The sequence below is a fragment of the Neopsephotus bourkii genome, unplaced genomic scaffold (genome assembly GCF_033783945.1).
Source record: "Neopsephotus bourkii isolate Nb327-2 ecotype Australia unplaced genomic scaffold, CSIRO-AGI_Nbou_v1 NB_1592, whole genome shotgun sequence".
In the NCBI taxonomy this organism is placed as follows: domain Eukaryota; kingdom Metazoa; phylum Chordata; class Aves; order Psittaciformes; family Psittacidae; genus Neopsephotus; species Neopsephotus bourkii.
In genome coordinates, this window is record NW_026902068.1 from 35,006 (window position 1) to 53,142 (window position 18,137).

The 18,137-nt window shown below is 39.7% G+C and overlaps 2 protein-coding genes across 2 annotated transcripts in view; both read left to right on the forward strand.

The window, feature by feature from the left end:
• Window positions 1-1,667: 1,667 nt before the first annotated feature.
• LOC133222401 (radial spoke head protein 4 homolog A-like) lies at window positions 1,668-7,469 on the forward strand. Its single transcript, XM_061372065.1, is given in 8 exon segments — window positions 1,668-1,948; window positions 2,434-2,665; window positions 3,685-4,017; window positions 4,020-4,130; window positions 4,132-4,431; window positions 5,459-5,591; window positions 6,384-6,501; window positions 7,150-7,469. Coding segments are annotated over 8 exon segments (1,656 nt in total). The 5' UTR covers window positions 1,668-1,760; the 3' UTR covers window positions 7,391-7,469.
• Window positions 7,470-7,899: 430 nt separating this feature from the next.
• The window catches only part of CENPE (centromere protein E), a 36,183-nt gene continuing 25,945 nt past the window's right edge, over window positions 7,900-18,137 (forward strand). The window contains exons 1-14 of the mRNA XM_061372066.1: window positions 7,900-7,972; window positions 8,244-8,335; window positions 9,363-9,452; window positions 9,532-9,650; window positions 11,275-11,394; window positions 12,280-12,361; window positions 12,554-12,621; window positions 12,700-12,771; window positions 14,380-14,431; window positions 14,937-15,024; window positions 15,209-15,335; window positions 16,017-16,136; window positions 17,457-17,615; window positions 17,964-18,108. Of these exons, the coding sequence (XP_061228050.1) occupies window positions 7,917-7,972; window positions 8,244-8,335; window positions 9,363-9,452; window positions 9,532-9,650; window positions 11,275-11,394; window positions 12,280-12,361; window positions 12,554-12,621; window positions 12,700-12,771; window positions 14,380-14,431; window positions 14,937-15,024; window positions 15,209-15,335; window positions 16,017-16,136; window positions 17,457-17,615; window positions 17,964-18,108 (1,390 nt within the window). The 5' untranslated portion in view covers window positions 7,900-7,916. The remainder of the gene's footprint in view (window positions 7,973-8,243; window positions 8,336-9,362; window positions 9,453-9,531; window positions 9,651-11,274; window positions 11,395-12,279; window positions 12,362-12,553; window positions 12,622-12,699; window positions 12,772-14,379; window positions 14,432-14,936; window positions 15,025-15,208; window positions 15,336-16,016; window positions 16,137-17,456; window positions 17,616-17,963; window positions 18,109-18,137) is intronic.

The window sequence follows — 18,137 nt, forward strand, 5'->3', positions numbered from 1 at the left end:
GTGATAATTCTGGCACTTACTCTTGGAACTTCACAGAAGTTTGCAGTGCCCCATATAAGAATGTTTTCTGGTTACTTCTAGTAAATACCCAAAATAAACTGCTTTTGTTAAGTTACATTAACTGATTTATCAATGACAAAGAAGTATATTTTACGGTTGAGCAGCATCTTTTCTCCTTTCTTAGAAACCTTATCCCAAAGGCACTACCACTGTCAGCTGTGGGCTCAGCCTCAGAAAGTGGCAAGTCCATCTTGGATCCAGCTGGCATTGGCTCTATCAGACCCAGGGGAAGCTTCTAGCACCTTCTCACAGAAACTACCCCTGTAGGTCCCCCACTACCCAAACCTTCCAACGCAAAACTTCTTCACACAGAACTTTTAAGACAGCATTATTTTCCCTGTTAAACTGACAGAGAACATTCTACAGTTACCCTTGGGCCACCTGTAGGTATCTGCTAAAATGCAACTCCTTAAAATGCCTTTTTGTTTGTTCGTTTTAAAGCTCACTTGCTCTATATATTTGTTTCATAACCTCCTTGTTGAATATGAGATATGTGTTTACTCAAACAGTAAAAGTTCTTCACTGACTTAATTAAGAGCAATTAGGAGAGCAAGTTTTACACATATTTTAAGTTATCTGGATACTAACACAGCTTCAAATACCTGTTCAAGTATCATAACACCTGATAAGACTACAAAAGCATACAACACTGTACTGTATGTCTGTAAAACAAATCTGTAAGAAAATTAATAGAAATTAGCAGGTTCTTCCTCTGTAATATGCGAGTTGTCCTTCACGTTTTAGTGTTTGAATACTGTTGCAACAGAAGGTACTCAAATCAAGGCCTAACACTGATAACATCATATGACAAAACTATTCCTTCAGAACACCTTCATTCACATCTGCTTTTTTAACTTGGATCTGTGAATACAACTTTTTAAGTAATCATCAGGTTTTACAGTATTTTTTCTCCTCATGAAAGAAAAACCTTGTACCTTATGGCAACACTAAAATATAGAAGATTAAACCGCACTTTCTACCGCACACCATGAAAGCAACAAAGGCAAATAAACATCACTTATCCCTTTATAAACCCAAAATTAAGCTTTTGAAGATGCATTCTTCTGCTGTCACTGGGCAACTGAAAGATTCTTGTGCCACAAACATTCAAGATGGAGCACTAACAGCACCTCATGGATGGGAGGTCACGATGACAGGGAACAAGCAGGGCTTGAAAACTCCTCTACAAACAGCTTTAACGGCTAGGGCTGTGGGCTGGGAAAAGCGAGCCCGCAGGAGAGCCCCCAGGCCCAGAGGGCAGGTCCCCACAGCGACAGGCCCTGCGGGGAGCCTCTGGCCTCCCGCCCGGCGCTAGGGAAAGATGGGTCGGTGACCCCCCTTCAGAAATACGCTCGTTCCCCCAACAACTGCTGTGCCTCAGCGTGCGGCGACAAAAAGTGACCACTACCGGGCCTACCGGCTAACAGCGGACGACAGGAGGCGCTCCGAACGCACGGAGAAACGGGAACGAAACTGCCAGCTCCGACGGGAAACTCCTGAGCAACAACCTAAACGGGCGCGGCCGTTTACCTTAGCGACGCTCCGCCCCGCTCCGCTCCGCCCCGCCCCGCTCCGCTCCGCCCCGCCCCGCCCCCCCCGCCCCGCGGGCAGCACCCGTTGCTGCGCGACAAGTACAGCTGACCGCGGCCGAGAGGCTGTTGCGTCCCCCGGGCTCGGCGCGTACCCTGCTGGGCCAGGCCATGGCCGAGCCTCCGGAGGAGCCCTCACCGCAGCCTGTCCCGCAGCCGCATGAACCAGGTTACGGTCTTTATCAGCCAGGATACAGTCCGTATGATGATCAGATACCCGATCCCACACAGCAAATGCTGGCAACTCAGAACGCAAAAGCCTTTTTACTGAAGAGCAGCACAACCTCTGGCCTGAACTTGTAAGTCTGAAAGACAGACTCAACTGAAAGGGGTAGAAAGTATGAGTGGAGAGAAAAGTAGCGTTGGTAAAAGGGCAAAGGTTATATGTTAAGAAGGGGAGGGATAGCAAGGGGTATATATAGAATGGACTATAAATGCAGTAATTCCTACTATGTGACACTTCTGTGTATTCAACATCTTTCAGAATCAAAATTCTTAAGTAAATTTGTAGAGTTCAAAGGTTTTGATTAACAGCAAATTTAAATTCAGCTTCAGCTCCAGAGGCAGGTACAGTATATACCAAAAATGGAAGATGGGACTACTCCTACTGTATTATAGTCAGGCCATTTTCTAGTCTAATTTCCCATAATGCTCCATGTTCCCCTTTCATCTGACTATTCCAACAATTTCCCCAAAGCTCCAGGTGATTAGCTTCTACTTTCAATCTTAAAATATTCTAAGACTTTTGTATAGTAGGCTGATAATATTTACATTTATATGACAGATATGATCATCTTGCTAATATGCTAACAAAGATCCTGGATGAACAGCCCACAAATGCAGTAGACATAATTGAGAATATCAGCAGGGATGTGAAGTGGACTCAGTTTCGGAAAAAAATGGACACTCTTCGAGATGAACATGAGAGTCTTCCAACATTTGAAGCTGCAGAAAAGCGTAGAGCTTTGTTCCTCAAGGCAAATGGAGAAGAAGAAGAAATAGAAGAAGAGGAGATAGTGAGTTGTTATCAGAGAAAAATACATACCATATATACCAGGGAATGGATGGGAGGATGGTGGGAAGGGAAAGGAGGAAGGGAAGTTGTGGTCTCCTTTGTAGTATTGCCTCTCACAATCATATACATAATTGCAGCCACAGTACCATGTACCCTATTCACAGCCGAGTTGGTCCCCATGTCTAAGTGTGAAGAAGAAAACCCATCTGGTTACTTAATTGAGTCTTTTTCCTGTAGTAAGTCTAATACCCTGAACCTTTAAAACCAGAGGTTCTAGAGAGGATGAACAGAAAGTAAAGTTTAAAAAAGCTAACTTTACTTCTTCCAAATTTGAAGACTTCTACTTTTTCCAGTTGTTCTAGTGAAAAACTTCTACTACCTTTGTGTGATACAATCACCTACCCACATGAAATAAGAGTGAGAAACTGAATGGAAATAATGAAATCATTCTTGGCCTAGTTTTGCTTCTACTGGAGACAGCTGGAGTCTTATAATGGGCCTTAGTAGGAGCGAGCAGAGGCCAATATTTTAAACAATGAAAACCGTATGTCAAGGTTTTCAAAAGAACAACATTCACTCCAGAGAAATATTGCTCGTCTGGTGTCTAAATATAGAAAATATGTATTCTATTTTCCCCAAATGAATCTGCGACAAACACAAGGAAAAACAGTAACGATGCTTGCAGGCATCAAGGCCTCTTACATAGCTGACATGCCGCAGCACTGAAGTCCCTTGCAGATCCTGCATAAGAATTCTTATTTTGCAGCAATTTGAAATTTTAAATCTTGTATTCTAAAAGCTGAAGCTCATCTGTGTTCTCTTTTTTACCTTTAAAACGGCATTTCAGGTTTGGTTTTTTTTTTTATTATAGTGGAAAATGCAGTGAATGAATGTCTGTGAAGCACCTTGAGAGAGTAAGTGGCACTACAGGAAAGTGTAACTTTCAGTGGACAAACTGTTGATTTTTCAAATAGATAATTATACTATTCTTCAGCTCTAACTCCATATCTTCTTTCCCAGGGAGAGACCAGTCTACCTAACGTAATGGAAACAGCCTTTTATTTTGAACAGGCTGGAATAGGCTTGAGCAAAGATGAATCCTATCACATATTCCTTGCCCTTAAAAAACTAATTAGTGTTCAGCCAGTGCCCCAGATCTGTCGCTTCTGGGGCAAAATTTTGGGTCTGGAGATGAACTATATTATAGCTGAAGTACAGTACGGTGAGGGGGCAGAAGAGGAGGAAACAGAAGAGGAAGAAGCTATTGAGGAAGAAGGGAAAGGTATGACTGAGTTCGAAGATGAAGAGGAGGAAAAAGATGAACCACCAAAGTCCACTTGCAGTCAGCCTGATCTTGGATGATTGCCAGAAGGAAGAAAGTGGAAACTGACTAGGTAACATGTTCTTACTTTTTTTGTAATTTAGCTATAATTTCTTGGCGGTTGCCTCCAGTGACACCAGCCCAAGATTGTCTGTGCCAGGAAAATCAAGAAGTTCTTCACCGGTAGGCTGGATGCTCCCATTGTGAGTCCTCCTTTCCCTGGAAACGAGGCCAATTACCTGCGAGCACAGATAGCTCGGATCTCAGCAGGAACCCAGATCTCTCCAATTGGATTTTACCACTTTTCGGAGGAGGAAGGAGACGAAGAGGAGGAAGGAGGAAGAGATACATATGAAGAAAACCCTGATTACCAGCCTATCCCTGTGCCTGAAATGGTGGATTCTCTCTCCAGCTGGGTACACCATGTACAGAGTATTCTAATGCAGGTACGTTCAGGAATAGCTCATTCACACTGTGGTGCTCATAGGGTTTCAGAATGTAAACACACTCCTCACCTGCACGTTTGAACTATTCACCAGAAATGGTATTGGCCTAAAATATTTTTTTAAAGAATATACCTTGGATGTAGTATATAACATGTTGCACCTATTTACATTTAGCATATATTTTAGGCATATATACGTAGGAACCTTCTAGGTATGTTCTTGGGATCAAAACCTACCTTTAGATAACAGTATGGAATTAAGCCTTGATAGATAACAGTAATTTCTGGTGATCTATATTAGGTTTTCTCTTCTGAAGTCTTTACTTGACAAAAATGTTTTAAATTCTCTTTTCTTGGGTAGGATGCTAAAACGCAGGTAGTTTATGACTGTATGATAAATAGAACTTTTTTGATGTTTTCTTTTGGCTTATTTTTCATTGCTTACTTTCTGCTGTAAAACATGCAAATGAAAAAGCTTAAAAGCTTGTTGATACCAGGCTAGTGCTGGTATCATTGTTTGCCACTGAGAAGAGCCTGGCTCCATCCTCGTGACACTCCCCCTTTATATATTTATATACACTAATAAGGTCACCCCTCAATCTCCTCTTCTCCAAACTATAGAGACCCAGCTCCCTCAGTCTTTCCTCATAAGGGAGATGCTCCACTCCCTTAATCATCTTAGTTGCCCTGTGCTGGACTCTCTCCAGCAGGTCCCTGTCCTTCTTAAACTGAGGGGCCCAGAACTGGACACAATATTCCAGATGAGGTCTCACCAGGGCAGAGTAGAGGGGAAGGAGGACCTCTCTCGACCTACTAACCACCCCCCTTCTAGTACAGCCCAGGATGCCATTGGCCTTCTTGGCCACAAGGGCACAGTGTCGGCTCATGGTCACCCTGTCGTCCACCAGGACCCCCAGGTCCCTCTCCCCTACACTGCTCTCTAACAGGTCGTTCCCCAATCTATACTGGAACCTGGGGTTGTTCCTGCACAGATGCAGGACTCTACACTTTTTCCATATCAATTATAGGGTCGCTGTGTTTGGCTTAATCCTTTTCAAAAATCAGAGGAAGAAGAAGAAGAGGAGGAGAAAGCAGATGAGCCAGATGACATACAGCAAGAAATAGGACCACCTCTTCTCACTCCACTCTCTGAAGATGAAGGTATTCTTCATGGAATATGAAGTTTGTGATGGAGAGCCATTAGGAATGTCCTCATTTAGGTAGTAAATATTTGAAGTTACAGGACTGACGCTTCATGGAGAAATACAGTTTGCCCCTGGAGGGTCGGCACATTCTTTTACAAAATTTATTAAAAGCAAAATGGCTATCAGTATTGACATTAAAACTGAAATAATTGGGTTTACTAGTTAAGAATCCAGTTGTGAATAAAGGGAACAAGTACTCCAGACTTGCCAACCTACTGCAAGTTCAAGACAGCCCACTACATTGAGTACATTCAGCCCTTTTTCCATCGTCTTTTTAGGTGAAAAAGTGTGTCTGCATGTGTAAATAAATAAATATATATGTACACGTGTGTAGATACACAAATAAGAATTTAGATCCTGTAGCATATTACTGCAGCAAATCCTGGAAATATGGAAAGCTGAGTATTAGAATACACCAACAGTAAATTATTTTCTTACTCTTCATTTGTTGATCAAGGTATAATTTATCCGTAAATTATGAAAAAGTCGTTGACAAAAGACTGCTACTGAATTTCAGAAGTATGATCTTTTCTATACGTTGGTCTATTACCATTCCTGTGCTACCTACCCATACAAACAGCCTGTTTCTATGCAGTGCCTACATTTATTGTTTCAGACTTCCAGCTCTTCTAACATGCAACTTAATAAAACCATTGCTTGAATTCTGTCGAAGACTCGTAGTTCAGTCTTAAATATTTTGTAGAGGCATCAATTTATTCATAGACTGTGTGTGTTTGGCTGCCTTCAGGAATTCAAAACATCCCCGCTTGGACAAGCCAGACTTCTACAAACCTGATCCCAGAATATGCAGTTGCAGTCCTCCAGTCTAACCGATGGCCTGGAGCATATGCCTTTGCATCTGGCAAGTAAGTAGCTACTTGACATGGTCACAACACAGACTGTATATGCTAAACATAGACACCTGTCTAATGAAGCCAAAGCTACTTTATTATTAATTCATTGACTGAATTCTAAGTATTCCAGAGACTGGTGGGGAAGGCAACTTAAATATTCACAGCAACAGTGAATATGTATTTAAGACTGAACTGAATAATTGTTGAAAAGGCTAGGATTAAGTTAATGGATGTAAGTGTCCAGCTACTATTTGGGCACAGCCCTCGATTCAAAACATTATACTTGAGTCTCTGGTACTTTTTATAAAAACAGCTACATTCTGTGGTTGTAATGTTTACTTGTGGTGCAGTCATGACCTCCACATGCTTTTAAATGGGTGCTGGAATTGGTGTCAGGAACACTGCTATGTTACCAATGTGGAGTTGTGCAGTACAGCAATGTGATCTACAGCCTTCATCATTTTAGCATTTAGAGATTTTTAAGTGAAAGATGTATTAATCAACAGTCACAGCAGTTAAAAAGCGGTGCTGTCTTTTAAACACTCCTGTTACAGAATAGCTGCACCAGGGTGACTTTTTGCAGAGCATGGAAGCGTGACAATACCTCCACTGATGTTCTGTCAGGGGTAGAATGGGTGACCTTTAACTTTTCTTTCTCAGGAAATTCGATAACATCTACTTTGGCTGGGGTCACAAATACAGCCCAGAGAACTACAATCCCACCCTACCACCACCAGTGCAAGCAGAATACGTCAGTGGGCCAGAAATCACGGAGACAAGTGACCCCACCCTGGAAGAGGAACTGGCTTTCAAGGCTGCACAGGAAGCAGCCTTATCTGCAGCTGAGGAAGAGGAGGAGGAAGAAGTTGAGGACGATGAAGAGGAGGATGAGGATGATTAAGATACGTGAGGGAAGCATACGGTTTTTTAACAGTTTAAACACGAATAGTAATTTCATAAATTAGTCATTAATTAGTTGATGCTAAGACATGCAGTTGCAGCATGTTCTGTATTCTGGAGGTTCTCCCTTGCAGCCACCTTCCCCTTGATCTTACTTGAACAACAAAAAAAAAAGAAATAAACTTAATTTCCCAACAGTGTCACTTATACGTGTGAACGCGTATTATTTAAGTTCAGTAAACACCGCATTAACCAACCGGCCGACATGACGGACCGCCACACAAACCACTGCCGCCCTGGCCGGCACCACCTCAGGCCGCCCGGGGGGGGGGAGGGAACCGTTTCCCCACGCCCTCCCTCGGAAGCTGTTGGCAGTGGTACGCTCCGCGGTCGCGTCTGTCTTGCGGGGACCAATAGGAAGCGGCTGCGCTAGAAGTCTAAACTCTGTGCGGCGGTTGAGTGGTGTCGTTACTTCGCTGAGTGCTGGCGGTCGGGGAAGGAGTGATTGCTTCCCTGCGGTCCCGGCGATGGCGGACGAGGGAGCTGTGACGGTCTGTGTGCGTGTGCGGCCGCTTATCGCCAGGTGAGGCTTTGTCCGGGCGGTAGGGTCGCACCTGATCCCCGGCCTGAAGGGAGGCTGTAGTGCTGCAAGCGGGCTCCCCCTCCCTCGCCTTCAGCAAGTGTCGCGGGAGTGCCGCTGCAGCCTTTCGAAGAGGGGAGGTGCGGGCTAAGTGTGCTCTCCGTCCCCGCGAAGGAAGGGGAAAGCCCGAGCAAACAGGGCTGTCGGAGCTTTGAGTAGGCGGAGATCCCTGAGGAGCAGAGCCCTCAGGTAACGGGTTATTTCTTTGTTTTAGGGAAAATGCCTTAGGAGACAAAGTGTCACTCCACTGGAAAAGTGAAAATAATACTATTTCAGAAGTGAATGGGACAAAAGTGTTCAGTTATGGTAAGAATATGAGAGCAGTTACTTTGGTGTTTACATGGACTTGTTACTGTGCTGCTTGAATGTATTAACCAAGTTTAATGATGCTGGCTTTTTGCAATATCCATCAACTTTTTTTTTCTTTTTACTTCACAATTTTAAAGAAGTGCCATCTGGGCAAGTAAGATTTCTGGTTTTGTCAGTACCAGGAGCATGCTTTTAAAGGCAGCTTCCTGATGGATGTGACCTTCTCCATCCTGGCTCTTGCTGTAGAGTGGCTTTGGAACACATGAGCTGTATTCTTTTCATATGAATCCCAGTTACAAATGGACTAGACTAGGGCTAGTCCAGAGCATTTAGGGAGAAAGACCTTTGGGACCCCAGCATGTAAAAGTGTATAGTGTGGATGCTAGATTGTCATAACTACCTCACTTTGAGTCTCTTCCTACTGATCCACTCTACCCTTCATCAGGGACTGTAGTGATAGGACAAGGGGTAATGGGTTTAAACTTCAACAGGGAAAGTTCAGGGTAGTGAGGCATCACTGCCCATGTCAGGGGGATTGGAACTACATGACCTTAAGGTCCTTTCCACCCCAAACCATTCTATTAATGTAGCCACTGCAAGGATTTTTGCCAAAATACAGTTTTATTAAAACCATGCTCTGGGCTCGGAGTTTAACAATTAGCCTGTCTTGTCAGGCTTACGATTCTCATAGATAAACTAGCCATAACTTTTTTTTTAGGATTAAATTGGATGGCTATTTGACTGTGTCCATCATTTTTAAGGGTTTTTTTTTACTTGTCTGTTCATCATGTCTTTTTTGGTTTCAAGTTTAATATTTTTTAATAAAAAAAAAGTCTGCGTTAGAAGCGTTACACTTAATGTTTGAGTCTTCCTATAAACAGTCTGATGCTTATTTATTGAATCTGAAGTAAGCAATACTATGTAAGATGGCAGCTTGGTTTTGACTTGCAGTACAATGTATTCATATGCTTGATTTTTTTTGTTGTTTTTTTTGTTTGTTTGTTTGTTTGTTTGTTTTTTTAAGATCGTGTGTTTCACTCAAGTGACAGCACTGAGAAGTTATATGAAGGTGTAGCTGTTCCAATTATACAGTCAGCTGTGCAAGGGTATAATGGTAAGTTTTAAAACTGTGTTCAATTCCTGGTTTTAATATCTTTCATGATTAATTAGTTAAATTTAATCATCTGTTCTAGGCACAATTTTTGCTTATGGACAGACAGCTTCAGGGAAGACATACACAATGATGGGAAATGAAGATTCTGTGGGCATTATCCCTAAGGCAATTCGACATGTTTTCAAAGTTATCTGTGAGGTGAGTAATTCCATTACATTGAAGTGGCTGAAAGGACTAGTAATATTTGTAATGGTTATGTGAAAGTTAATTTTAGTAGCAAGGAGCTTGTGAAGGATATGGATTTACATTGGCCTATATGTTGCAGTTGCTTTACTAGCCTGGCAAAGATAAGTAGTTAAAAAAAGGCTAATGGGACTCTCTTAGTTGGAATCAAATCAGAACAAAACTGAGCTGGGTTGTTAAAACTTGTAAGTACAATAAACTATACTGTAAGTCTAAATAGATGCTCACCTGTTAATATGGTAGACAAGGTAATGTGACTCTACTATTTTAAAACTTACAAAAATTAACAGTATTAAAGACTTCCAGTGGGAAGAATATGGCACTAAATTTACTTATATCAGGTTTTCAAAAGAATGGTAGACTAGTTGCTCAATGCTAATAGGAAGTAAGTAGGAGGTATAAAGTGATTTCCAAAACATCACCTGCAGAACACTTGTTATCAGTTGAGTGAAACAGTCATTGCTCCTTTAAGGAGGTCCAGAGTACTTTGTGGGGCTGGGGGGTTGTCTATAAAACTAACTAAAGGCAAGAAAACTTTCCATGATGGTGTAATCCTGAAGCCTGTTGTGCAGCCCCAGTACGCTCTAGCAGGGAGGCAGAGGAAGAAGCAGCAGCAAAGGAAATATGAGCAAGCAAAAAGAGAACATGTCATGGTTTAAGCCCAACTTGTAGCTCACAACCACACAACTGCCTGCTTACTCCCCACCTTCCTGCACTCTCCTGGAGAGATAGGGAGGAGAATTGAAGGAATGTAAATCCTATGGGTTGAGATAAGAACAGTCCAGTAACTAAAGTATAATACAAAACCACTACTACCACTAACAATAATAATTATAAGGGAAATAACAAGAGGAGAGAATATAAACCTAAAAAGGGAGGGAAAATATCCAACAATAAACACAAGTGATGCACAATGCAATTGCTCACCATCTACTGACCGATAACCAGCCTGACAAGAGCAGCAATCTGCCCTTCCGGGTGACTCCCCCCAGTTTATAAACTGGTCATGATGTGCTGTGGTATGGAATACGCCTTTGGTTTGTTTGGATCAGGTGTCCTGTCTCTGCTCCCTCCTGTCTTCTTGTGCCCCTCCTCACTGGCATAGCATGAAAGTCTGAAAAGTCCTTGTTTGGGGTAAGCATTACTTAACACACCAGTGTTTTAGCTGTTGCTATCAGCATTGTTTTCAGACTAAAGATGAAACACAGCATTGCACCAGCTACTAGGAAGAAGAAGAAAAGTAACTGTTACAGTTGCACCCAAGACAAAAGACTAGGTATACATAAAGGAAAGAGCCTAAGCAGAAGGAAATTAGATAAGGAAAGGGCATTTAAGCAGGGCAACTGTAACCCTTCTGGTAGAGCAGTTACCTTTTATAATCTACAAAATGTGATATACCATTTATCCAGCTGGAAAGAGGTGGAATGGAATAAAGCAGATTTTGTATTGGTAGATGCTAATGTGCATGTGGAATGATATCCAAACATATACCTTCAAGGTAAGAATACTTGCATTAAAAGGTGTTTGTTATTTAACCTTTTTTTTTTTTTTAATTCTTTATTTTTTCTTTTAACATCAGATTCCAGATAGAGAATTCTTGCTAAGGGTTTCTTACATGGAAATCTACAATGAAACCATTACAGATTTGCTTTGTGATAAAAGGAAAAAGAAGCCTCTGGGAATTCGTGAGGATGTTAGTGTAAGTGCATATAATGTAGTATGAGTATGATATCTGCTGGGAGTAAAAGTATTTTTAAAAAACCTTCAGAGGTGTGTAGTTGAAAACTTGTCTGTGTCAGATTGTGTAATTGTTATCTTCAGAATTAGCAGGACATTTGATTTAGTGAATTTGGGCTTGCAGTTCTTGGTTTCTCTATAACTGTTTGTAAAAGTAGACTTAATCCTTTAAGTTTTCCAGGATAGTATATTATAAAATCAAAGAATGGTTTAGGTTGGAAAGGACCTTAAGGTCATCTAGTTCCAACCCGCCTGACCTGGGCAGCAATGCCTCACACTAGACCCTGTCATCCAAGGCTCTAACCTGGCCTTGAACACTGCCAGGGATAAAGCGCTTACGAGTTCTTTGGGCAACTTGTGCCAATGTCTCACCACCCTCACAGTAAAGAACTTCTTCCTGTAGCAAATTATAAAATCTGGTAGTTTGGGGAGGCAGGGAGTGTTTTGGCTTTGGGGATTTTTAGGTCTTCCAACGTCCTGAATGATCAACGCTTTTGGAACTTGGAAGAAGGGAGATTTTTCAGTTGTATGATTATGGCCTTATAACATTTACTGAGGAAACATACTTCTGGGTTCCCTCAGAAAATGACTAGAAGGGTATTTCTCTTAGGAGTTTTATGTTTGGGAGACTTTCTAGAACTTTGATTCTTGTCCCTAGAGGGACAGTAGTTTTGATAAAGGTGTAAACTTGCCCTATCCCTTGTGACCAGAGTAAAGACATTCAATTAATAATGCTTCCTTAAAAGGAAGCAAACTGAAATGAACACCATAATAATTGCTGGTAATCTTAATATACTGAAGTGAGTTTTAGAATTCAGTAGAATTTATTACTGTGTTTTGTCTTAAGAGGAATACATATGTGGAAGATCTCATCGAAGAGGTGGTGGTTGCCCCAGAACAAGTAATGGAATGGATAAGAAAAGGAGAAAGTAAGTTGCTTAACTTATGTCAGCTGATATCTTAGAAAAGCACTGATGAACTGGGTATATCTAGAATCATAGGGTATCTCTTTGAGATTATTTTCAGAGATCAGTGTTGTCAGATAGTTTTGGAATTGTGCTTTTTGTCTGGTATCTCCAGTTTATCAGAATGTAAGCAGAAATACTGTTACTTTTTGACAGAAAATCGGCATTACGGAGAAACAAAAATGAATGAGCACAGCAGCCGTTCTCACACTATCTTCAGAATGGTAAAAACTGTTTCATTATTAGGAGGGGTGTTAATATTTTTCAAGTGGCTTAAACTTTATTACACCGTCATCTTCTAGATCATTGAAAGCAGAGAACGAAGTGACCCTGCAAATGCGAACTGTGATGGAGCAGTGATGGTATCCCACTTGGTAAGCAATATTCCAAGAAGTTATTTAACGGGCATTAAGTTATTAAGCAGGCAGTTTACCACTGCTGCTTTTTTGAGAAAATAATACTGCTTTATAATGACAAGTACACTTTGTTGTTAACTTTGAGCAGACATTTCTTAAGTAGAAATCATATTTTTGATTTGTATAAAGGGAGACTCCCTGGCGTGTTACGTACAGGCTATGTTCCCACCAAAGGGAATTGTGATATGGGAATAGTTCCTAGACAATTCATGCTGGACAGGGGGATGTTATGCCTTTCCCAGGAGCATAAGGAGCTATTGTTGGAGTGCTCTTTCGTTTTGTTAAATACAGCTCCTGACCATTGACAAGCCCACTAAAAGAACCTGTAAAGTGGGTAACCTTAAAGTTTCTTTTCTCCTCAGACTTAGTGGTTAAAAGAACAAATGGCCTACAGCTGCAATGGGCAGAAGATTAATTTTATTTTTTTTCCCCAAAGTAGCCCCTCTTAGCACTAATCTCTTTGGTGGATTTGAATCATAAAATTATGCTTTATTACTGATATATGAAATAGCCTAAACTGGGAGGAGTACATTGCTTATCTCTGGAGTGTTTTGGTTTCTGAAGCCTTCTCTATACAGTTTCCTTGATTCTTAGGGAAGCCAAATAATCTGGAGGAATGAAATCAAAATGAAAGCATTTGAGGTTGCTAGAATCTGCATGAGCACTCTTATTTAGCATTGGGAATAGCAGTAAGTCAATAACATGTTGTAGAAAGAGCTTTCTGTTCTGGCTTCATGTAGAAAAGCTCTGGGATCTGAATGTAAACACTGCTCATGCAGTATCAGCAATTTACTGCCCACTTCTTTGTTTTTTCTCACTGCAGTGCATGGGATCTATTCTTCTTACACCATGCTCTGCTCTGTCTCTCTGTTCCAACTGACTTTATAGTCAGCTCTAGTAACAGCAGAGAGGGAGGTTGGATTATTTTTTTTGGCCTTTTTGGTCTGTTGCTGTTTGGGGGAGTTAGCATAGGATTTTACCATTCTTAAACATAAACCAATTAAAGTGAGGAGTACATTCTCAGGCAAATCATTATGGGATGGTATAAAGATCTAGTTGACATTGAACCAGATTTTGGAGGCATCTCCTCTGATACTGAATTTCTTCCTTTCCTTATCTCCACAACGATAGGCAAGGAGAGATGTACAGCTGATTCAGGACAGAGTGCTAGATAATAACTTCTAGTCTCTTTCCCATAAAAAATTGGACCAGAGGATCTGTGATTCTGTGAAGCTTTCTATGGCTTGAGTTTGTAGTTAACACTTCTGTACTGAGCAACTGTATTTATCTTTTTGTCACTGAGAGTGGGGGGAATTGCACTGCAAGGTGGGAAAACTGTCAGGTATAGTAGAGTTCATACAAACTCATTCCATGTCCTTACGTACCTTGAAAGTACTGGTTGGTATGTGTTTAGTAGCTATGGATTGCTTCCAGTAATGACAGGCTTCTTGCTTTTTTCTAAGTGTAACTTCAGTTTTTTAAATTCTTAACCAAGATTTACAGTTAAGAGGATTTAAAACTAAATTGCCTCAGAATTAACCTGTGAAATACTTATTGAATTTGCAGAATTTGGTAGATCTGGCAGGCAGTGAAAGAGCTAGTCAAACAGGATCTGAAGGTGAGTGTTAAATGAGGCTCTTCTGAAGACTTCTTCTGTTTACCCTTGTGAACTTGACTGTTAACAATGACAGCATAAAGCTGCACAAAAATGCATTTATCAGAAGAAAGTGATCTGAGAGAAAACAAGTTAATATTCTGTTACAAGAAATAATTAACCCAAAAGTTGTATCTAAGGCCGGTTTGTTATACTTACACATGTTAATATAGGCATTTGCAAAACTTAAACAGGAAACAAAATTAAAGTTCTTATGGCCCCAGCTACTTACTACACAAAAAGTATTAACATTTGGGAAAGATTGCTGTCTTATTTTGATGCATTTCAGCTATTATAAAGGATTTGATACTGGCTGATGTTGGGCCATAGTGCATTGTGGCACTTGAGATTTAGCAATTGGATAACCCTTTTAAGCATAACAGCACAAAAGCTTAACAGTTTGAAAATGTATCTTTATCTTTTAAATTAATAAACTATTAAAAAAAAACCACTGCTGTGTGATACCTAGGTGTCCGACTGAAAGAAGGCTGCAATATAAACCGGAGCTTGTTCATTCTGGGCCAAGTTATCAAAAAACTTTGTGATGACCCTTCTGGGTAAGCACTTGTGTTTGTATACCTGTTTTAATATAAGTTGCTAATGAAATGAGAAATTAAAATCCTTTATGTGTAATCCTGGCTTATGCAGGTAATTATTTCAAATAACCCATTATCTCTAGAAAAGGTAATTACTGTGTTTCTTTCTATGCAAAAGTGTTTGCTTTTTTTTCTCTTTCATCAGCTTCATAAATTACAGAGACAGCAAGTTGACTCGAATTCTGCAGAACTCCCTTGGAGGAAATGCAAAGACAGTCATTATTTGTACAATTACTCCTGTTTCTTTTGACGAAACTCTCAGTACTCTTCAGGTAAAACTTATCGCCCCTAATGTTATTAACACTCAAGGCTTCATTGTAGACAGGTTGAACAGGTGGAAGATGTAATCTGCTGGATTGTAGTCACTTGAATCTTCTAAAGGTCCCCTGTGGACTTGGAACTTGAAATGTCTGGTTTGTATACAGCATCTTTTCCTAGTTGTCATCCTGTGCTAGGTTGTCTAACTAGAGCTTTCTGGCAGTTGGTCTCTTCCTGGCAAGAAATAACCTGTTTTCTCATTCACCTTTTCCAAACACAGTTAGAACTGCAAGTCTTTGCTAACACAAGATGTTAGGCAGATCCTACAGGAAAGGACCTATACAATTACCTACAGTAATTGACCTTTTCATGAATCCTTTAGGTAGGATTCTGTCTTTTTGATGGTCTTTTGAGCTTTCTTTAGATAAAAAAAAGTTGTATTTTTTTGCTTAAATGTTAGGCTTCACTTCTTAGGTATTAATGTCAAGCAAAGGTAACTTTTTTCAAAGCTTAGAGTAAATGAAAAAAGGAAATGAAATATTTAATATTATATCCATTAATATAAGAAAGTGTTTGGTTTTAGATATTTGTCTTTATTAGAGAAACTGTCCCCTTAATTCTATTGGGAAATGTGAGACAGAGTAAGTCTGTTGATATATTTGTTCTTTTAACTATTGCCCATAATATCCCTCCAGTTTGCCAATACGGCCAAAAGAATGAAGAATACTCCCAAAGTCAATGAAGTGCTTGATGATGATGCCCTCCTGAAGAGATATCGCAAAGAAATTCTGGATTTGAAAAAGCAGCTGGAAGAAGTATGCAATAAACATATTAATCTATCCTTAGTACTGATAGCTATTTTGAAGTATTCTCTTTTAAAACTGAACCGGTTAAATTTGGACTGATAGGTAAACTGTTTTGAGTTGTATCTGTCATTTCAATTCAGAGAATAGAAATTGAAAAGACGATGTGAAGTTTAGAACAACTGATGATGAGAGTCAACATATCTATGTGAAAGCTAACACGAAATGAGAACTAATTAAATTGCTTGTTTTCTGTAGGCTATTATGTTTAAGAAATAGAAGTGTTGTGCCTTATAGCACACTTCAGTATTGCCAAGATCAAAAGGAATAATTAATTGCCATATAAGAAGTTACTGTATGTCAGTTAAAAATTCCAACTTAATTCATATTTTTCCCTGTTATTGATGTTTTAGCTTCAATGTGAGTTGCAGGATGTTGCAACTGTGTAACACCATGGGCAAAACAGATGTCATGCATAGACACAACTATTATTTATAAAATAAGCAATAGTAACTTCCCACCAAACAGTGCTCTCATGTGGTCATCTTTTGCAAAAATCTGTGGAGTTGAAGAGCAGTCTTGCAAATATTGTTAGAGCATAGATCATAAAAGATGAAGGAAAATCACAATCCTGAATGTACTGGCTTAAATTGTCAAAATATTATTACAGATTGTCATATAATTACAGATTTAAAAGTAGCTGTAGAAAAAGTTTAAGGAAAAATAACTTGCCTCTTATACCAGAAATGAGTTCTTCATAAAAATAAGCTTGCACCTAGAATTGTTTACTGTCTTCTGTACTCAAGTATTCTCCTCATTACCAACTACATAGAAACAGTTTGGGAAATCCCATGTGACCTTTGAATTACCCTATTGCTAGCTTAAAATAAAAATAACCTAGCTACTGTAATGTAGTTCCTTTACAATGGAATAGACTTTGAGTACTTCAAATTTTAAAACAACACATGCATTAGAGAAGTTTACTGTTACTTGACAATTGAATGATAGTTCTCTAGCTTTAGGCTTCTGGCCCCATGAAAAGGTCATCTTAAGCAATGTTGCACTTGAAAGAATTGGGTTTGATTTTTTTGTTTTTTTTTTTTTGTCCTTAGAAAAACTGAGGCTGTATTGTTTTGTGAAGTTTGACCTCTTTAAATACTAAGTCTACAGGTAAATTGTAGACTAAATTGTCAGTTTCATTGTTAAAAACAGCTCTTCCAGACTTAAAAGAATGTGTGTAGTTGTGTTTAAGTGTTAGTAGTTGTGTATCTTCTGTAGGTGTACTTTTGGCTCTTAAGATGCCAGTTTGATTAATAGTTTTTCTTATGGAAGGTGTCTTCGAAGACTCAAATTCATGCAATGGAAAAAGACCAATTGGCCCAGCTGTTGGAAGAAAAAAATTCTCTTCAAAAAGTACAGGAAGATAGGATAAGAAACTTAACTGAGATGCTGGTGACTTCTGCCTCCTTTTCCTCAAAAGAAAATAGCAAAGTAAGCACCTGTTCTAGATTTATTTAACTGAAATACTATGCAAAAGGTAACATTAAATACATAGTTGTATTGACAATGAAGACTAAGTTTGATATTCAATTTTTACATAATTTTCCTTATTTTTAAAGGGGTAACTTTTAAAAGTAACTCCTGAGTGACTATCAATTCAATGTTGCCTTGCATTGAACATGTAGATTTTTGCTTTCAATCTGTTCTGCTGTAGTTTAATTTTTAAGAAACTGCAAAACACAATCTAGTTAGCTGCTGATACTGTTATAAAACTAGGCTGATGCAACATCTGTTCTCTAAATGCCTTGTATCACCTTTCTGTAAATACTTTTTTTAAAGGCCAAGAGAAAGAGAAGAGTTACTTGGGCTCCCGGTAAAATAAACCAGGCAAATGCGAGCTATTTTGAAGACTTTGAAAAAACAAGGCTAAGTGAAACAAAAAAAATCAAAAGGTCTCTGACATCACTACCAAACATGGAGGACTGTAAGTATCTTCAGGAAAAAGGAAACTTT